This window comes from Mauremys reevesii, linkage group 1, assembly GCF_016161935.1.
Source record: "Mauremys reevesii isolate NIE-2019 linkage group 1, ASM1616193v1, whole genome shotgun sequence".
In the NCBI taxonomy this organism is placed as follows: Eukaryota; Metazoa; Chordata; order Testudines; family Geoemydidae; genus Mauremys; species Mauremys reevesii.
The window spans coordinates 266,523,611-266,545,821 of NC_052623.1; the positions used below are offsets into that span (position 1 = coordinate 266,523,611).

Below are 22,211 nucleotides of genomic sequence, written 5' to 3' on the forward strand. Positions count from 1 at the left end.
AGATAATTAGCTAAAACATTTTCAATGAAATTTTGTGATGACAAATGGGCCATTTATTTCAGAAAATCATATTTCAGTCTTTGTTTTAACTTGTTCTGACCAGGTGTATTAGAGGGATCATCCTGACTGGTGCCAGTGAAACCTTTATATCCCCCCTTGTCATTCTCTATTCATGTGTTTTGCAGAAAAAAAAGAAACCTGTTTTATCAGAGTTTTAAGAATATTATTGGAACTCTTTTTGTATCCTTCCAACAGTAAAACTAGGTATCTTAGTTCCTCTGAATCCAACCATACAGGCTTCATAGGAAGCCATAAATACCTCTAAAAGTGACGTAACGTCACTTTCATATACATATAAATGTCATAATTCTAAATTCCATCATTTTAAGTGGGTGCTGGGTCCTATGAGGAAACTAGGAACCTCCAGCCTCTCAATGGTATAAAGCACCTGGCCCTAATTGTCAGGTATGGCTGAGCTGTGCTTGGAACAGGACTGATGGTGTGGTGGTTTAAAGGTAGCTTTCTGCTGCCTTTGTGTTTTTATGATCATTGGAAAAGCAGGAGCTGGTTTGGTCTGTAGTGCAACTTAGAGTAACCACAGGGCTGCTCTAAATTGTGCCAGGTTACTCATGGCCCAAACAAGGTGTTGCAGCTGCTGGGGATTGTTGTAGAACTATGGCACTCTGGCAACACTCGTCCCTTGCTCACGTCTCCTAAATGAAGGGAAGCCAAATGGGTGTGGTTATGCAGCTCTATGCCACCCAGGAATTCCTCTACACCCTGGCAATCTCCAGGTAGCCAGTTAAACTAGCAATGTAGAGCAGCCTTCTCAGGAGACAGATTCCAGGCCTCTGTTTTTAACTCTGGGGAGTCACATGGCAATGTAATGAACTTTAAACTCATGCCCTTTTTAGTTATAAGAAGGTCACTGGCCCAGGACTGTATTTTACCCATCCTGGGCCTTGGGCAAGTTTAATTGCAGGGTGGGGAGCGGGAAGGGACAAATTTATTCTTTGAAGAGGAAGGAGAAAATATCTCTTTGGCTGGTTAAGGTTTTTTTTTAAATGGCGGCTATTTGACGTTGCCCAGGGATTTAGAGTGTTCAAGTGACAGATGTAGTGAGTGAGCGGGCATAGGCCAGATGAAACAGTCAAAGGTACATGATAACTTCATTTATCACATTGCTGTTCAGTCAGCACACAGCTACATAATTTATCACATGGATATCATCTTCATGTGTGCGATGCACACACAGCGGATGCCCTTAGGACCATGCTGTTTCCCACATTTATCATTATTTAGAGTACTGATAGGATTCACTAGATGTAGAATGGAGAATTACCACAAAAACTGCTGCAGCTATTTAAACGATTAAATGAGGTAAATGCACATTTGTAAGGGCATGCAACAGACATAGAGCCACACATCCCTGAAAAGCTACCGCATCCAGAGTACAAAGCAGCAACCGGTTTGAGCTAGACCTGCTACACAACATACCATTATCATTATCCCCTTGAGATGGTCCAACAAAATTCCTGACATTTTCAGTTCAACCCTGAAGAAGTAGTATCTCAGGGGAATATGAATAGACCATCTAGATAACCAAGCATGACCAAATGACCCAGCATAAACCAAGACATGACACAACAGTACCTGATATAATCAGGGCAAAATTACCAGTATAACCCAGCGTGATCCATTAGAATGACCCCGTGACAACGATTATTCCCTATGATACAGAGTTAGTCATTCTCACCAGAGGATGCCGAATGACACAGCAGAGTGTTGCTCACTATAGCTTTATTGAACTGGCCCTCTGTGATTGGCTTCTAGAAGACACCCAGTAAGTGATTCAGCCAATTTGAGAGCAGCTAATCCACCAAAGTGTAATTCAATAATCTCTATTTTATTGTAGCATTTTTTTGTCAACCCATTTACATTTTTCTGCTGCACTCATCACCCTAGTGTATGAGCACATCATTCTTGATAGATTGGCTGCTCTTTGGTGGGCTGCAGTTTTATTAGAAAATAGCTTTTTTCTAGTTTCCTTGATTTTTTTAAATCAGGCTATAAATGTTCTATCATCCAGTCACTGGACTGGCTGAGTACAGGTTGGGTATTCTCAGTTATAATTTAAGTTGACACTTTTAAGAGAGCTGTCTGATAAGACAACAATTGTAACAGTGTAGTGTGAGGTTATAGGGACCTTCTTTATAATGTTCTGCAGAACATAGGACAGACACTCAAAAATTGTCATGAGACAATTTGGAAAAAAAACAACATTAGAATCCCACAGATATTAACGTAAACCAGCTGATACTCAAATTTAGGGCCAAATCCTCTGATTCACTCCAGTTGCTCTGGGCCACTTGGTGGCACAAAGCAGCCATAAAACTGGTCTAATTGGCCACCTGAGGATTCCTCCAGTATGGGGGAATCCCTAAAGGACATAAGCCATCCTAGCAGCTCCCTGTGCCACCCTCCACTGCAGAGGAGGTGGTCAAGGAAAAGGGAAAAACAATGATCCCCTGGCCATGAGAATGGTTCCGTGGTGCCCATAGGCAGCTAGGTTACCCCGCAGCCAACTTCAGGATCAGAGGAACGTAAAGGTAGCTTGAAGCCATTTCTGCTCCCCTTTTTGCCCTGGATCAGTGCAACTCTGCTAGACCAAAGTCCATACGGTGAAGGGACTCAGCAAACTAATGGGATCTGTTGTGAACAAACCTATCTCAATCCCACAGTTCCAACCCATACACCTGATCTAATTAGTCCTTCTCCAGCCACTCTCGACACTCCCTTCCCAAATTCTGCTACCTTCCCTTCCATGCCCCACTACTCTGCTCATCCGTCCTCTCACATATAACCTAAACCTCCCTTTATCCCCATGGCCTTGCCCATTTTTTGCCCTTGTGCTTTCTTTAACCCAATCTGAATCTCCCATCATTCCTGCTCCTATGTGCTCTAATCTTAATTTCCCCATCATCCTCTCCCTGCCACACACCTGAACTCCCTCCCTCATTCTCATATACCCTCACACATATCTGAACCAACTCCTATTTGATCTCGCCCTCTTCTCTTATATATACCCAACCCAGTTCTTAAGACCTAGGTTAGTGTGGCCTCAGCCAGTAACTCATGAAAAGTTGATGAGTGACCGAGGCACCGCAAATCAGTAGTCTGGGAAAAGGAGATATTACAATATTCTTAAATTAGGTTCTGAAAAGAACAGGAGGTCCCATCCTGTTAACAAGTGGAAGATCAAGGTTGCTCCAGGGAGTGCTGGCAGATAGAAAAAGTCACAACATTGAAAGCAAAGTTCCCTGTTGATCACCTATCAAGTGTTTATCACTATCCCAATGATTACCAACCAAGACATTATCATATTATGGTTCAGTTCATAAAATACAAGCAGTGCCTTTCGCTGTTCCTTCCAAATGGCTGACCTGATGCTCCATTGCGGCCTACTTTTAGTATTTCTGATGAGTACATTCCTTGGGAAAAGCTACTGCAGGGGAGGCCCAGTTCTTCATGCCGAGTCCAGAGGAAGAGCAGGGCTGGAACCCACGGCCCATTCTCTGGGTGAATGCAGCACCCTCCCTGATGGAACGATGTGGTGGAATCTCCATGAGGGGTTCGCTCTGGGGATTTCCTCTCCTTGAGCCCCTTCCCATGGATTTATCACTGGAGAGGGGCCAACTGGCTCATGAGTCTAATTCCACCCTTTCCTGAAGGAAACAATTATGTCAGTGCTGCGGCATCAAGAGCCACAGCAGATCCAGCACGCTCAATGAGAATGAGCGAGGAGACCCAGAATAACTGACATCGTGACCAGTGGAATAGGCGGCTATGTCCAGCTCAGAGTTTTGTTTCTTTTCACAGAAAAGCATTTCTTCGCTAGTAACTCCTGCACTGTTTAGTTTTCATAAACTGAATGAGTTTACACTGGTCAATTCTGCTGTACTGAGAGCCCTAGAGACCGCAGTTCTCTATTTAGCCCCAGAGCAGCAACAGCCTGGGCAGCAGCACTGCAGCGATGCCTCTCCAATGAGCCTCGGCCCTGACCCGGAGGGACAATGTCTAGAGGCGATATGGGAGCCTGGGCTCTATGGTTCATTCAGTCCTTGGCCTCTCTCTGCTGAGACGGCAAATGAGAGATCCAGTTGTGATGGTGGATTAACATCCCATGGGGCCCAATTTTCCAAGTGCTCAGCACTCACAAGTGGGGACAGATTTTCAAAAGCACTCGGCTCCCTTTTAGGCTCCTAACTAAGAGACCTGTCCATTAGGAACTAAAATGAGATCAGTCAATTCATTTCACACAGGGCACCAAACAGCTGTCAAATGGGAACAACTTTAAACACAATCAATCTTGGGAAAGGGATCAGAGAATAACTAGTGACCTATGATTATTTTCTCAGATTTAAGGTAGGAAAAGACTCTGCATCCCATTCTCCACTACCCCACAGGAGGAGGGGTAGTCAGTTGTAGTTGAAATGCTCTTTTTATTGATATAGAAAACAACAGTGTATATAAATATGTATATGGTGTCTATCAGAGTTGTACATATGTTGGTTGTATCCTGCTTTGACACCTGTGGTATGGTGCTTGTCATCTTAGACTGTAACCCCTTTGGGGTAGGGTCCGTGTCTCCCTGCATGTTTGTACAACACCTAGTACAAAGGTGTGCTGACCGCGTCTGGGGCATGATGGCGCTGCTGCAACAGAGGTAAAAGTAGCAATAATAATGATACTATAATCATAATAACGAGCCCTCTGGTCCTTAAGGAGCAGCACAGGAAGGGGATCATCAAGCTTTGCTTCCCCTGATTAATTGACACTGCATGATCAAAGTCCCAAGTAGACTCATAGACTTTAAGGTCAGAAGGGACCACTATGATCATCTAGTCTGACCTCCTGCACAATTCAGGCCACAGAATCCCACCCATCCACTCCTGTAACAAACCCCTAACCTATGTCTGAGTTATTGAAGTCCTCAAACTGTGGTTTGAAGACCTCAAGCTGCAGAGAATCCTCCAGCAAGTGACCCGTGCCCCATGCTGCAGAGGAAGGCGAAAAACCTCCAGGGCCTCTGCCAATCTGCCCTGGAGGAAAATTCCTTCCCGACCCCAAATATGGCGATCAGTTAAACCCTGAGCATGTGGGCAAGACTCACCAGCCAGCACCCAGGAAAGAATTCTATGTAGTAACTCAGATCCCATCCCATCTAACATCCCATCACAGACCACTGGGCTGCCACTGAAGTTACATCCCAGTCTCCCAGAACAAAATTATACAGAATTATGCCAGAACGAATCAGGGGAGAGCTCAGGTGAGAGGTGGTTATGTTTGTATGAAGTTTGCTTACATGGACATGTATGCAAAAGGAATGATTTGGGGGCAGTTCTATGGCCTGCATTATGCAGGAAGTCAGACTAAATTATCTAAGGGGTCCCTTTTTGCCTTGGAATCTATGGATCCTGCAAATGTCCCTGTCCCCCATTTCCCTGTCTGCTCCACTCCAATCTCCTCTCTTTCCTCTCCATTCACACTCTCCCTCCCCACTTGGAATATTTCTCCTTTACAAAAGGGAAGGGATGAGAAATAAAGAGTTTGCCGCTTTATACTCCAGGTTCTGTGTCTGGTTAATGTCCTTTAGGAAAAAGGTAGGACCTAAATATTTTAACTTCAACTCCTGTGATTTACTCCCCCCCCCAACTCTCTAAATCTTTCCTGTTCCTGTAACAGGCACCTAGGGGCAATGACAGCCCCACCCACTAGAGCGCAGACTCCAGGAAGATAGTAGATCCTGCTGCCTTGGGCATGTTTTATGTGTCTAAATGAGGTGCCTCTCCTCTCCCCCACAGTGAACTGGACCTGGGGAACAGCCCCCTTCCCATTGTTTCTCTCTGATCATGCTGCCTTCTTGTCCCATTATGCCACCTGCCTCCTAAAGGGACCGTCACTCTGCCAAGGTTTCCCTCCTGCTGTTTCAGCCAATCCAGCTCTAGAAAAGTCTGATCTGCTCAATGGGTGTGGGGTGGGGGAAACTCTCTCTATCTCTGGGCTTGCTTCTCCATACACACAGTGTTCTCGGAAGTTTTGGTTCTCTCGTAACTTTCTCCCCTTGGCTGTCCTTGTCATGTGCACCTACTTATAGTCACGCTGCACAAAGAAACACACCTAACCTGTGATCTCACTCCAGCCCCTGAGATTAATTCCTGGAAAACCATGTCTGTCCTTCCACAATCACATATTCCTGTTGCTACAGGAACAAAGTGGCAGTTCATACAGTAGAACGGAGAGGGTGCAATAGTCAGGGCATGAGGCTATGACTTAGAAGTGCTGAATTTAAGTCCCTGCTCCACCACAGACTTCCTGGGTGACCTTGGACATGTCATTCAGTCTCCCTGTGCCTCAGTTCTCCATCTGTAAAATGGGGCTAATAGCATTGCCCTACCTCACAGGGCTGTTGTCAGGAGAACTCCATTAAGAACTGTGAGGTGGTCAGATACTACAGAAATGGAGGCCATAGCAATACCCCAGGTAGATAGAACAAATGGCCTTTCTTTCAGCTTCTCTAATCTTCAAATCCCACACGGCTCTATTACATGATCCCGAGCCCTTGATCTCCCAGACACACACCCTCGCTGCCTTGCCTTCCCTCAGTTTAATCACAGTCTTTACTCTGAACTCTCACTGATCCAGCCTGTGACATTCCTCTTTATTTAAAGGAATAAATGCTTCCCTCTCTGGCAGAGCAAGAGGGGGACTTGGGGGATTGGGATGCTGTTAAACCCCGTCGTGTCTGGCAGACATGCAAGTGGCTGGCTCTAGTAGGTGTTGGGGGAGAGATACACCTCTCCATCGCTGACAGTTTGGGGCCAACGTCGCAAGTGCCCTATGCCTGGCTCCCGTGGGCTAATTGTACAGATACAGCAGGGCCACTGGACAGGTACTTCTGTGCCAAGCTGTGCTGTCTCCTCAGAAGCACTAGGGTCTTCTGCAGCTGGCTGGAATAGGCTGGGGTGCTTCAAAGACAGGAGGAGACATGGCTGGGATGGTCCTGTGGCCAGAGCCCCTTGGTCTCTCCTGAATTTCCCCCTTTCTCAGGCTGTGTTTCCAGAACAGTTTTTTTGTTGAGGGGGTGTCTTTCCCTCACTCAGCTGCCTCCTCTCCACATCCTTGTGGGCTGAGCCTCAGGTACAATCCTTGCCCCACACCCCCCACTTAGCTGTTTCTGCTGAGAGCCAAAGTCACTTCCCAAAGGCAAGGGAACCTTCCAGTCCCACCATTGCGCCTGCCTTTTAAGGGGGTCGTCACCTAATGAGGCATTGCCAGGCTGTTTTAGCCACTTCCCATTACAATATATCCTCTCTCTAAACCACTCCTCCTGTCCCTAGCTTCTTTCCCCCTTTTCTCTTTCTCCTTGCCCAGGGGGACCATTATTTATACATTCTTTTTGCCGAGATCCCCTGACCTCCAGCATCCCCATTCCAACACCTATCTTTGTGCTGGTGGTGGTGACACCTTAAGGGCCAGAGGCAGCTGCCTGTAGAAGACGACTGCCTCTCTTTTCCCTGCCCCCTTCCCATGCAGCTCTGGTGATGTACAGAACCCAGCTGAACATTTATCACAGTTCATTCACTCTCCCGCTCCGAAATAAGCATGGAGAAAAAATGTCTCCCACCCTCTCTCTGCTATTGACCTTCAAAAAGCCATGACGGTACTAATGCCCAAACAGTTTCCCCTTGGACTAGTGGAAAAGGTAATGCTCAGGATCTAAATGAAGCAGCGGTAATTATTTCTGACTGACTTCTTAGAACCCACCCATGCTGGGTGCAGTTCTTGGGGGGCATGTGCACTAGGAAATGAGGGCAATCTTCAGCCCCCAAACCCTCCACCTTAATAGCAGGGCAGTCAACTCATTGGCATTTTGGAAGAGGACACCCCCCCCCCAAATATACGCTGTCACCCACTCATTCTAATCAGCTGCATTTGAAGGGTGAACAGGACCCTAGCTCTGACCCCCATCCTAAGCGGACCAAAGAGTTAGAAATGTTGTGTCAAGAGGACCAAAGTTGTGTGTATGTGTGAGAGGAGGGTATGTATCAGAGATGGGGGAGAGAGAGTCGGACAGAGAGAATAAACAGTGAAATTTAAATTAGATTTGGACTGGTGGTTGTGGTGGTGGGAGTAGAGAAAAGTTGATTCAGAAAAGAAAAAGTCATAGGCACTGTCTTCAGTCGGAAAGAGCCCTGTTTCAACAGCTGGTTCTCAGCAATTGATTTAGCTGCACTGGGCTCAGCTAGCTGTGGTTTACCCCTGGTTTAGCTGAACTGGTGCTGCCCAGGGTGTGTCCTTGTCTACACTCACAGCTAAATTGTGATCAATCCCAGTGCGGCTAAACTGCTAGCGTAAACAAGGCCTGAGAAAGAGAGAGGGTCTCAGAGAAAGAGCAAGTTTAGGAAGAATGAAAATGTGGAGACAAATTGGTAGGAAGGAAACACAGACACTGAAAAAAAGGCACATGGGTATGGAGAATAGAAAGTGAGGAATGGGAAGAGAAAAATGAAAGGACAAAAACCATCCAGGGGAGGTAGCCGGCTAGTGTTATTTTTTTATTTGACAGAGTGTCTGCTTTATACAACGTTTTGAATCTTTGATTTATTGGTGGTTTGGCTGCTTCTAACAAAAACAAACAAATCTCTAGCTTTGGACACGAAAGAGGTGACACTGTGAGCCCAAATCTGACCCCTTTTGGATACCACAGTCCACAGATCACCCTCATTTTGAGTTTTGAAAAGCTGGCAGGTATCAGTATACGGCCTCTGGGTTGTGAGATTCAGGATAAAGCCCATAATGCTTCTGAGGGGTGTTTGCTTACAGATTTGGTTGGGGGCTGGGGTATGAACTTCAGACAGCATATTCTACTGAAACGGATTCTGACTCCTGCCTCTCCTAAGCCGGGCCCTGTTGTGAAAACCTGACATGTGAGGGCTCTGCGTGCATGGGGTGGAAAACGAGGGGAGACTGTGCTCTTAAGAAAAAGAGTGTAAAAGGAGATGGGGAAGGATGGCAGTGAAGAGGGGAGAATGAAAGACAGAAGGCTCCCAAGGAAGGAAGGAAGGAGACAGACAGAATGGTGGAGTGTTTGTGGTCAGAGACTCAAAGCCAGACTGTCCCATCTGCCATTTTGCATATTCTCAAAATCAAGCTGCTGATCTAGTAAAGGAATCTGCACCTGAGAGAGTTCTAGTCTTCTTCCGAATTCTCTAGACAGGGTGATGGGCATAAAAATAGAAGTAGCTCCCAGAAAGTGGTAGTGGGAGTACAATTTACTGCTGGTATAAGGGGCTGCGCAACTCCATTGACTTTACTGGTGTTGCAGCCACTTACACCCGCACCAAGTTTAGCTCTGGGTCCCTAAGGTGTGCTGGAAACGGAAGGGCACAGAAAGACAGTGGTGGAGATCCCTGTTTCACTCACTCAACCCAAGTACGGCATTGTATGAACCTGATTCTCCTGCCACTTGCATCTGGTCTAAAAAGCAATACAACTCCACTAACTTCAGTGGAGTTACTCCAGAGTTACATCAGGGTAAGTGAGAGGAGAATCAGGCCCTTCACTGTTGGGTATGAAAACAGTACGACATTGTACAGCATCGAATGCCACTTCAGTAATCATTCCCACAGAGGCAAGAGAAGGGAGACAACCTCATTTCTAGTTCAGTCATGATGGCATCAAAGAGGCCCAAAGCCTATTGCTTTCTCTTGCAGCCAGGAGCCTGATAGGAATAATTCTTTGCACATATCTAGCATCTTCGTTGCTGACTACTCATTTTATTCAATAGGATACAAAGGAAAAGACTCGCTTTAATTCCATATACTCTCAATTGCCCTCGATCCCTGGATCCTACCCAGGGAAATATGATAAAAATGACCTAGTCTCACTATCAGTTTGTGAAATTAGGACAATCATTGGCAGTAGCAGAAACACAGGCTACTTCAAAGCCTATGGGTGCAATTGAGCAGGGCTAGCATTTAGAAACAGGAATTTCCAGACTGGAATAGCCCTGTGGCCCACCTAGTCTAGTATCCTGTCTCTGACAGGAGCAGCACCAACACTTCACAAGAAGGTGTAAGAACACCACGGCAGGAAAATGTGGCATAATCTTTCCCTATAAAGGCCTCATTCTAGTTTCTAACAGTGAGAGATGGGCTTAAGACTTGAAGCAAGAGGTTTTAGATCCCGTGCAAAATGGTTATCATAATTAATTATGACAACTCTGGATATTCCTGTTATCTGCATAAATGTCCATTCACTCACTGAATCTTACAAGGTTCTTGGCCTCAACAACTTCCTGTGGCAGTGAGTTCCACAGTCTAATTACACACGGAGTGAAAAAGTATTTCCTGTTATCTGTTTTCATGTTGCTGCCTTTCCATTTCATTGCATGGCCCCTCGTTGTGTCACAACAGGGAGAACAGACGCTCTTGACCTACCTTATCTAGACAAATCATTATTTCATGTACTTTAATCATGTCCCCTCTCATCCATCTCCTTTCTAAGGTGAATAATCCCAATCTTTTCAAACTCTCTTCATCTGGGAGGTTTTTTTTCATGTCCCTAATAATTTTTGTCACCCTTTTCTAAATCCTGTCTAGTTCTGCAATAACCTTAGTGAGATGAGGTGACCAGCACTACACAGTATTCCAGAGAAGGCCGCCCCATTGATTTATATAAAGCATGATCATTTCCATATTATTCTCCATCCTGTACTTTATGCATCCTAACATCTTGTTTGCTTTTTTTGCCTGCAACTGCACACTGAGCAGAGGTTTTCACTGAGCTATCTACCATGACTATCCAGTCCCTTTCCTGAGCTGATGCTGTTAATTTAGAACCTGTAAAGGTGTATGAATGGTCCTGTTTCTTTTCCCCCAAAATGTGCATTACTTTGCATTTATCCTCACTGAACTTCATTTGTCATTACGTTGTCCTTTCATCTAGCTATTCATTTGGGGCTCAAGCAGCAGCCTGCAGGCAGTGCCCCCACCCCCAAATCCTTTAAATGTCAGTGCTAATCTCAGCTTTCATTTCTTTTCTTGCAAAGAAAACCTCCCCAATATAAACAGATTGCTGGGAATGAATGTTTGCCATGGCACTTCTCCCTGACAGTCACAGATTAGTCACAGTACAACAGTCACCCAGGGCTGTGGCCAGGGCACCTTTTATTTTTTGGTAGGACCCTGGACTAACTCATGTCTGAAGGCTGCCCTGAGCTTCTTCTGACCCTCTGGCTGGCTGCCTGCAGCTGAGCCCGACCCTCTGCGGAGCTGCCAATGAGGCCTCCAGTCATAAAGGTCTAGAGGCAGCAAAGTGAAGGAACTGGCTCAACTGCAGGCAACTATCAGAAGAGAGCAGAAGAAGGGGGGAACCCATGTCTCAGACAGCCCCAGTGGCAGCAGCATTCCCCCTGAGGGAAGAAGAGGAGGCAATGGGGGAAGGACGGCAGGAAAGTGTGGACTCTGGCTTCCCCTTCACAACAGCAACAGCTGTCAAATTCCTTAGTGGAGGAAGGGAGGATAGTAAGAGCTGATGAGGATGAAAGGAAGAGGGAGGGGAGAGGGGAAAAAGAGACATTTTATGGAGCTGGGACAATTCAGAAGTGGAAAAGAAGGAACAGATTTCAAAAGGGTTGGGATCCTTCAGTGAGGAGAGAGAGAGAGAGAGAGAAGAGCCAGAGATGGGGGATAATGGAATAGAGGAGAGGAGAGAGGACAGAAAGAGGAGAATGCAGGAGCAAAGGGGATGAAGAACAGAGCAAGGAAAGCAAGAGGACAAGATCAGGTAACAAGAGAGGGGGCAAGAGGGATGGACAACAGAGAACTGGGAGTGAAGATGAGAGAAGCAACGAAGGGAAAGTAGAGCTGCTTTTGAAAGAAAGAACAGAAGGGAAATGAAAGAAAATAAAAAGGGAAAACAATGGAGAGAAACGAGAACAAAATAAAATGGAGATGGCTAGAATGAATCAAAGATGGAGGGAAAGGAAAAAGCTGGGAACAGAGATGTAGAGGTAAGGTCACATACGCAAGGCAAAACCTCTAACTTTGAGGTGAATTTTCTGAAATGTCAGTTCTACGATCCCCCTGACACACCCTAAATCGCTGAACGTTTGGGTGGGCAGCAGCTGAATTCTCTAGTGAGACACACTTCCTTCTGTGACCCCTTTGGAATGGGCAGGACCTCATGTGTGATGTGCAGGAGCACAGTTCCTGTCAACTAGCGCAATCTGGAGGGCAGAAACGGCACAGAATGGAGGAGTGACGGCTTCCCCCGGGGATGAAAAGGGCATGTTCAGTTGAGAATCTGTTCTTAAATTAGGGGCAGTGATTGGAGATTCTGAAGGGTTCCCTGCTCCCAGGCTTACCATTGCTTTTGGGTTCTGTTTAGAATGGGGTGGTGCTGATGTAAAACCTCACCAACACCCCTGCCCACTGCCCCCCCTCCCCACTAAAGCACTCTGGATTAGACTATACCAAAGTGGAATGGGTAAAGGGGTGCACGGAGAAATGCATGGGTTAAAATGGAATCATCAAACAGGAATAGCTCTCTGTATCCCTGGAAAAGAGAACATTTATCGTATCCCCCATGTAATTTCTTTATGCGTTACTGCTGCCATACTACATCTTTGTGTCCCTCCCACTACATTTCCCACCCACTCCCTTCAACAAGGCAATTCCTGGTGCATTTCAGGACAATATTAACTCATTGCTCTCCCTCTCTCTCTGTAGGAGGATTCATAGTTGCTCTTTTAGAGCTATTTAGAAGTCAGTTCCCAGCCGTTCACCATTGTAGATGAGCATTAACCTGTCATAGCTCACAAATTAAATGAGTTTGCCGGTCTCAGCCTGTTGGATATTCACCCACATCATAAAAGCTCTTCACAACTTGCCATGATTTACAGACAGCTATGAATTAAGTCTAGAGGAGGACCAAACCCACCAAAGCTTCCGGGCTCCATAGGCAAACTTCCTGTCCGCTGTCCCTCACACTAATGAAATGTGATCTTTCCCTCACTTTTGAGTGCTTGATTTTTTTCACAATGAAGAAGCAGCCAACCAGCCCAGACCCTCCCTCCCCTTAGCAGGTGGAAAGCCAGCAGCAATCAGCTATGCACTGGGCCATCACCTGCTGCTCTGACTCAGGCTCAGGACTGCATCTAGGCCTCCTGTGATCCTGGCCCTTGAAGGTACAAGGACCCTGGGTTAATTTGTTGCTGTTTACATCATGTGCTCAGAGGAGGTCCAGGAGTAGAACAGCAAGCGGTACTACTAGTCGGGACTGGGGGCACTGGCAAAGCTGTGTGAGCCAAGGACTGGAGTAACAGGCAGTTCTGCAGGGCTGAACTGAGATGCATTGGCAGATCTGTGGGGGGTGGTACTGGGACGGGGCCGATCATGATCAAGGTACAATGACAAAGCCGTGAGGTGGCACAGGACTGAAACAACAGGGGGTCTACGCAGGTCATGGATGAGGTACGTTGCCAGAACTGTGTGGAGAAAGCTTACCCAATGTCTGCCTGCACCCTGCTTTATTTTGCTGTCGACCCTTCCTTTTCACGAACGCTGAAATTGCACTAAACTCCTATGCACTGTTCAGATATAACAAGCTGGAAAGAGAAACAGATCAGCTCATTAATTTTCCTCAGGAAGGGTCTGTAGGCAGGAATTCTTTTCTGCACCAACATCCATTCAATTACTTGTCTTCACACCAGTGAGATCTACAGGGATGTCTAACCCTGCACACATCACTCATGCCTTCTCTCATCAGACTATTTTCTCCCTCCTCTCCAGTATAAAAAGCCTCTCAGAGCTGTCCCTTTTCTAATAATAATGACATGCCAGAGCCAATAACAATACAGAAATACAAAATACAGTTCGTTTCTATTTAAGAACATAAGAGCTGTCAGACTGGGTCAGACCAGGGTCCATCTTACCCAGTATCTGTACTAGAGCTTCAGGGGGACTGCACAGAACAGGGCAATTATGAGCCATCCGTCTTCCACGTCTGGCTTCGGATAATCAGAGGCTTAGGGTCGGTCCGAGCATGGGATTACATTGCTGGCCATTCGCCAAGATGGTCAGCAATTGATAAACCTATTTTCCATGTATTTAGCTTGTTCTTTTGTGAATCCAGTTATACTCTTAGCTATCACAACAGCCCATGGTGATGAGCGCCACAGGTGAGTTGTGCGCTGTGTGAAAAGTACTTCCTCTGCTTTGTATTAAACCTGCTACCTGTTAATTTCAGCAGGTGACCCCTGTTTTTTGTATTGTGTGAAAGGGTAAATAACACTTCTCAGTTCACTTTTTCCACACCATTCAGGATTTTGTAGGTCTCTATCATATTCCCCCAGTTCTCTCTTTTCTAAGCTGAACAACCCTAATTTTTTTTAAGTCTCTCCTGATATGGAAGCCAATCCACAGCCCTTATCTGAACCTTTCCCAGTTCCACTAGATCCTTTTTGAGATGGGGCGACCAGACCTGCACACAGTATTCAAGGTGTGGGTACAGTCTAGATTTATACAGTGGCATTGTGATATTTCTGTCTTATTTTCTAGCTCTTTGCTAATGGTTCGTAACATACGGGCAGCCTTCATAAGGCCCCAATAAACTACTGTCTTTCAGTTTTTAAGATTCTACAAGAGGAGATTCAAATTAGTCCCTAGTAATGGAAATCTACAGTTAGACCAGAAGTATCCTTCATAATAATAAATATACAAAAGGTTCCATGCAAGGAGGGAAATGGTTTGGAAGATCAGCAACTTTCTTAAAGGCAGAAAAGGCATAGAGCAGCAGATCCATGGGTGCAGTGAGTTTGCAGATCTGAGCTGTTTGGTGGGTGGGTGAGCAATTAAAAAAGAGTGCCGGATTTTATATTAAAAGAGCCAGTCTTTGCCCTTTTAAGAAAAACGGCACAAAGATTCTAGAGTGACATGAGAAATTGCTTAGACAGCGCAGCTTGATGAGAGAGTGGTACCTGGAGGCAGATCAAAAAACATTGCTTGTTTGGTACTTAACATGAGCAGAGACTACATTTCTCCTCTTATCCTAGTGTAGCACTGGAGCTCATTGGTGGGCTGGAGGAAGAGGGGAAAGGACCCTCTGCCATGAAAGAGTGTTGAGATTGGAATCCTTATTCACCTCAGCACAGAAGGTACTCCAGTATAAGGTTGGAAGTCCACTGTGGGGAACCAAGCTACCGTCTGAAAGAAGTGGAACCCTCACAAAGAAGGAACAGGGGGCCCAGATTACCAAAAGGGACTAATGTCTTTGAGTGCTTGAATGCATTAGTGCCTAACTTGAGACACCTTAAAGGGACCTGATTTTCAGAAAGTGCTCCTGAAAAACATGCTCCCCCTACCCCCAAATAACTAATCACTTTTGGAAATCTTGGCTGAGATACTAAATTTCCCTCTCACCGCAGGATGAGGACTGGGGAGGTGGAGCACTGCAGGGAACAGAATGGGTGGAGAGAGATAAAAGCAGAATGAACATGGAGGCTGACAGGATGGTAACTGGGGCCAGATAAGTACCTGAGAGATAGATGGGGCCAGGGAAGGAGAGAGCTCTAGGTGATAACTGAGGCTGACTGGTGAAGCAGAAGGAACCCTGAATAGAGGCATCTATCAGGGTGCCCAGCCACACCTGGCCTATATAAAGGTAAATAACTACAATAATATTTCTAAAAGAAAAACCCTATTTCAAATGATTACTACACTACTTATCCACCACTCTCCAGCACCAGCCCAGATTTCATGAATCCTTGGAGGACCAAGGCAACCCCCCATGCTAGTGGCCTCGACAGCGTCTTCCTACCAATAGGCCGAGAACAAACATTGATGACTTCCTCAGTTCTTTTCCAGCAGTATAAAGCTTCTCACACACCAATGGCCCCTCTTCACCTCACAGCCTGACCCAAAGCCCACTGAAGTTGATGGAAAAACTCCAACCTATGGCCACCCTGTAGATGTGGGGGATTCCAGGTGGAAGGCCCTCTTTGCCATTTCCACTCATTGTGCACTTCATTGAATCATGAGGTTAGAAGGGACTGCAAGGGGGTCATCTAGCCAAACCCCCCAGGTGCCAGGCCACTGGTGACCTCTGTGGGGAAGGGAGGAACAGGTCCTGCCCCCCAAGCAGCCAGCTTTCAAACACGGTGCCTGAGAGAAGTGTTTCTGATTCTCTCTCCAGAAAGGACTGGGTGGAGGAGGGAAGCCAACCGCACTAATAAAAACCCCAGAGAGATGAGAAGCAAACACAAAGTTACTTTTCATTTGCAACCATTAGACAGCAGCTTGACAAAGAGCTTTGAAATATGGTCAGCTAGGGAAGGGGAATGAAAAGAAATCCAACCTCACAGAAATCCCTGCTGGGAAGGTCCTTGCCAGGGAAGCATGGGGCACAGCTGACTTGTCCCAGGGACAAAGGCCAATCCCGCTTAGTGTGAATGCCCTAACCCCCCCCTTGCACACACCCTTGGCCAGCAAGCTGTGCTGTCTCGCGAAAACTCCTTCACCAGCCCCCCGTCAAAGTTTTAGTGCAAACTCTACCTGGCCCTGCCGCTCGGGAGAGGCCGATTTTAGCAGCTGGGCTAGTTAATTAGCAGCAGAGCAGTAGCTGTGCCCTCCGCATTCCCCCGTAGTGGGAATGGGAAGCCTCATCTACCGCGGAAGGTTCACACGGCTTGGCGGCAGAGCAATTAAACAAACAGGGGTGGAGAGGAGGGAACTGGGTATTGCCAGGGGGCGGGGCGCTGAGCCCTACCAGCGCAGGCTGAGGGGGAGAGGGTCCTGCAGGGGCAAGCCAGCTGTGTCTGCCTGTCTGTCTGCATCTCAGGGCTGCTGTTCCCAATCCCTGGAGCGCGTTAGCGAGGGAGTGCAAGGGGCTGATGACTCCTTGGGGGAGCAAGTGTGAAAAGTCGGGACACTTTTTCGGGTGGGGGGTAGTTGCCTATCCAAGACAAAGCCCCTAATAACCGCAGCTCTGGTCCCCCTAGAGGGGGACAATGATGACCTTTTAATGTAAATATTCCAGCGCTTGGAATCTAGGGGAGGTCCCAGCTGAGGCCATGGCAGTCCCTGTGCCTTTAGGGGCCGGTCCAATGTGGGGGAGAAGGAATGCAACCTCTCCGATCCCCCCCCCCCCGCCCTACTGTAGCCATAGCTACGTGCCTGTGGGTAGACACACAATCGGAATGCACAATATTCCCTACATCAGTGTCCTTCCCCCGGCTTATCTCTCGCCTTCATCTCCCCAGCAGCTCACCGAGAGGCTGTTCGCCCCCCAAGCTCCCCGACTCATTTCGCTTTGCGTTTCTTTTTCCGCGAGGGGCTCTTATCAATGTTTAATGAAGTAGCTGTCTCGATCGCCGATTGGGCTGAAAGCTGCCGGAGAGGCTCTTAACGCTGGGGCGGTGGGGTTGGTTTTTGTGTGTGGAAGGTGTGTGTTTAAAACCGCCCCGCTTCATTTCCTGATATTGATTTTCTGGCTCGGAGCTAGCATCGAGTATTCAGCAGAGAGCTCCTCTGCAGAATATGGGAAAAGGCAGCGGTTTGGATAGAGAAAGGGCATCAAATGCAGTATGCGTCAAACAGACCATCGCTCAATGAAGTCACTTAGCTATTCAAAACATGTTCAGCCATCACTCAGCCGTTTGCACCAAGAACTGGGGTGGGGGTGGGGGCAATTCGCGCTTCTTCCCGGACCACAACCATTTCCAAACAGCCTGCTTTGGTGAGAGACGTTAGGACAGAACACAGTTTATTCCCTCCCCGCCTCCACCCCACCCCCAAACCTCCAGGGCTGGTTTTAGAAAACCAATTCTGCGGTATCCACTTCCCGTTCCTCCTCATCAGAGCGATCAAGGCTAATTCGGTTAAGGTGGACCCATGGAGACATGGACATACATGCACATTATCTGTGGATGTCCCCACCCCACCCCCAATCGACCCTCCAGCTTAGAGTCTCGTCTTGAACACCGATTTTACGATCCGCGGAAATGCTCTCTCTGTGTGTATGTGTGTCTCCATAAACCAGATATCCGTGCCCCTCTCCTTCCAGGACGTGATTTGAAGACCCCCCACCCCTCACCCCATGCACACATACACCAACAGCAATACTAAACAACACCGATTTAAAAGCAAATTGCCGCCCCCCCCCCACACGTCTGAGTCCAGGGGCTGGCTGCATTGCTGGTTCTCTAGAGGCCATCAGACATGTCACTGTATGTGGGCGCTGAGTTGCTGCCCAGTTTCCACCACATTATACTTAGGCTGGTTTTCTGTTCAAAGACTTATTTATTTTTAGACTTTGCAGTAACCCTTTCAAGAGAACAAACACTCAGAAGGGGGGGGGAAACACCCGCAAAAACAAAACCCACCCCAGCAGCGTGTGGCTGCTCAGAGACATTACGAAATGCTCTTGAACTCTGCTTGAGCTGACTGGAATCATTCGGATTTTCCAAATAAGGCTGCTTAGACAGAACAAGATTGGGGGTTAGGTGGGCCCCCCCATAAAGGGAACTTGATATTTACATATGAGGTGTTTTGCCGTTTTTTCTCAGTTCCCAGACTTATGATCCTCAAAGCAATTTGCAAAGGAGAGCAATTATTTTAGTCTGTTATTATAGCCAACAGTGCACCAGTTATGTAGCATTTCGCTTGCTTTCCCAGGCAATAATGATCCGGAAAGAGGCGGATCACACAATTGCTTTTAACAGGGTCTCTGGATGTTTACACAATGCATAGATTACTCCAATTAGGAGGGTTTTTTGGAAGAGGGGAAAGAGGAAAGGATAAAGGAACAGAGTAGAGAGCCTATTTCCCCCCTCTTATTGCCTTTTCTTTCCTCAGCAACTAACCCAACCACCCTTGTTCCATGGTGAAAGTGAGAAAATGGTGGAATGTGGAGAGATTTATTTGGGGAGGGGTGAGGAGATCCGGAATCAAATACCTTCCAGGCAGCAGGTTCTCCATAATCCAGAATGGGTCATGACTTCCTCGTTCTTTTTGCTGGTTTCGTTCTCACTGACACTTTTAGTCTTGCAAACCCCTCTGGAGTAAAGCCAGTAGTCGGTCCCCACAGCTATGGTCATCAGGCTGAAGGCAGCGAAAGCACCAACGGTGGTTAAAAGCATCTGAACACCTCTGTCAAAGAGCCCCATAATTCTTCATTATACAAATACCCAACCGCCTTCTGATTCTTGGGGTGTGTGTGTTAATAAAATAATAATTCCACTACTAATATAATGGGTATATATATATATAGAGAGAGATATCAAAAAGGGAGGTAAGAAAGCCCACGGAAAACAGTGTAAATTATAAAGACCACACGGGAGGAGGCTTGCCTTTTAAATCAGAAACGTTCCGGTTGTAATATAAAAAAGAAAGACAAAGAAAAGAAAAAGAAAAGAACAAAAAAGACTAAAGCGAGAACCCCCCCCAAAATGAGATGCCTTAATCCCTTTTTCTAAAATTCTGGTCTCCAGTTTCCATATGTAATGGCTAATTTGGAGATGGCTTCCACAGTGAACAGGGGAGCAGCAGCAGCAGCATCCTCAACACAATCTCTCATTATCTGGACCTAGACAGTTAGAGATTGTAAGAGCAGAGATGCAACCTTCAGGCTTCTTGCTTAGCTCTGCAGCCTGCGCCATGAAAATCCTTTTTCTTCTCAGTTATCTTCCTGGGATTTGTGTGGTTGGCTTTTTGGGGGGTTCAAATTCTTCCTTCCTTTTCGTCCTTTCTTTTTTCCTACCACCAAACCAGACTTCCCAGTATACTGTGAGCCCTTGATTTCAGCGGTACAGGTGCTGAGGTCTTGCCTTCCATGGCTTTCCCCACAGCAGCAGCAGCAGCAGTTGTTGTTGTTGGTAAAGTGGGCAAGGGAGGGGGGGTTTCTCCCAGAGAATCGAGACGGATTTCCCTCCTCCTCTTGGCAAAGCTTCTGAAAATAAGGGGACCGGTGCCTTGCTGCAGGATTTGCTGCCTCTGTCTCTCTCCCCTTGTTAGCTCCTTTCCCACCTACTGCATTAACGTGGTGGTGCTGATCTGGACAGCTCCCCTGCACCGATTTCTCCGCGGTGCTGAAGAACAGCTCCTGTGCCTCTTGCCCGGGATGCTGATGGGAAACCGGGGGGCAAGAGCTTCCTCTTCCTATATCCTCTTTCCCCCAGCGTCTACAAATGCGAGTGACCCTGCTCTGCTCGGAGGAGCAGGGAGGGCTGGGGAGGGGGCTGATTAGCCTTCCCACTTGTCCTTTCCTGTTTTTACCCCTCTTCTTCCAAGCCCTGAAATAACTCCCCTAGGCTTCAGGAGCTGAGAGAAAGGCGTAGCTGGATCTCGCTCGCTCGCAGCCCAGCCTCCTTCGCATTCCAGCTATACGTGCCCAGAGCTCCAAATACAACCCTCACATCACAATTAGACCAGCACAAAACTTCAATCAGCCGTTTCTCTTCCCGGGAGACGGGGGAAATGTAACGTGGAAGGGTAATTAAAAATTAAAAAAAATGTGTTTTTTTTTAAAGCACTTGGTCTTCATTATTCTCGGGCTGGCTACAAGTTACACTGTGGGGTTTTCCCCCTCTCTCCTCTCATTTCTTTGTCTCTTCCTATCCAATAGTGTATGAATCTCTGGGCGTCTTTCTCTCTCTTTGTAGCTTTCCTTGAAATCCCAAATGCTGCTCCAAGCAGCAGACATTTTGAAAAGATTAGTAATTGAAAAGATTTTTTTTTAAAAAGAGTTAATGCAAATTGAATTCTCTTCGCTCAAAAAATAATACTCCTTTCATGTCTACATTTGAAACCGTAAGGAGCGTTGATTGAATCCATTCGAATCAAAGTCGGAATAGTTAATTGTATGTAAGTTTCCTGTGTCAGACATAACTCGTTAGTACCGAATCCGAAATCATGTATATAACATTGTACATTGCTGACATCAAAGCATGTCATAATCCTCTCCCCCTTCCCGAGCAGTATCATTACACTCGGTTAATTACATTATTCACCTCGCTCATCATTCTATATGTGTAGCTGTTCTTTAATCTAACACCAGTAAAGAGAAAAATGACTTCATCTAATTCCTGATGCCACAGATTTAATTTCTCTCTGATCAGCTTCATAGTTCAGAGAACAAGAGACCAGAAGGGCTGCTTTGGGTTCACTGTTTTTCTGCCAGAGGGGGGTGCAGAGAAGTTGAATCAGTTGGAGCGTTTGAAACACGTTGCAATTTAATAACTCACTCCATCCCCCCTCCCCCCCGCTGAGCTCATGCTTAGAAGACAAACTCTCAGAGGTCTGCTGAACGCTAAAGAGTTTGTAAAAAAAAAAAGTGAATTACAAACCACTTTGCACCAGGTATAAATTCATCTCTAAAGGTTGCCTTCTGCTATCGAATTGACTGACCTAGAATAAAACACCCTTCTCAGCTTTACAAGTCAATTACCAAACTACCTGGTTTTTAGCCTAATTTTCTAGACTAACCATTTCTGCCCACACGGGCAATGACAGGTTTGCTGTAGTGTGAAGATCACACATTCTCTCTTCCTTTGTCTTCTGCTTTTTCCGTTTTCTTCTGTCCCTCTTAACAGCGTGGCTTCATTGTCCACGACCTCTAATTGTCTTCTTTGTCCCAATAAACACATTTAAACCCAGGAAAGTCTACAAACGACTTTCAGGGCATTAAACAGCCTGGCCAAGCAGGGAAACAAAGTTTATTGACGGGGCAACCACGTGGCTACACTGGGGTATGGATGGGACCAGGAGACTCCCCCTTTCCCTACCAAAAAGCTGGTGTCTCGCAGCACAACAAAACCTGCGCAGGACAAGCTCCTTCGGGCTGGGCAGGAGAACGCCCAAAGCCCAACTCTTCCCAGCCTAGGGTGACCAGGCAGCACGTGTGAGAAATCGGGACAGGGGGTAATAGGAGCCTATATAAGAAAAAGCCCCAAATGTTGGAACTGTCCCTATAAAATCGGGATATCTGGTCACCCTATCCCAGCCCTACTCCAAGTGTCTTTATGATCCTACCCCGCCCCAGTCCTGTATTCCTGTCAATTGCTAACCCAGCCACAGCAGAGCAGCCCTCGCTGTCTCGCCCCCGAATCCCCACCTGGCCCTGCCCCTCAGAGCACAGAACTGTAACCCAAG

At 46.8% G+C, this 22,211-nt stretch overlaps 1 protein-coding gene across 3 annotated transcripts in view; it reads right to left on the bottom strand.

Moving 5' to 3' along the window:
• Positions 1-20,436, bottom strand: part of CACNG2 (calcium voltage-gated channel auxiliary subunit gamma 2) — a 61,367-nt gene extending 40,931 nt beyond the window's left edge. Inside the window, exons 1-2 of one of the 3 annotated variants that reach the window (XM_039521389.1) lie at positions 19,412-20,436; positions 19,018-19,163 (exon numbers count right to left, since the gene is read on the bottom strand). In XM_039521389.1, the coding sequence (XP_039377323.1) occupies positions 19,018-19,159 (142 nt within the window). In that variant the 5' untranslated portion in view covers positions 19,160-19,163; positions 19,412-20,436. Of the gene's footprint in view, positions 1-19,017 lie in introns of all 3 variants that reach the window. The other 2 variants (XM_039521381.1, XM_039521372.1) reach the window with 2 other exon arrangements.
• Positions 20,437-22,211: the final 1,775 nt, after the last annotated feature.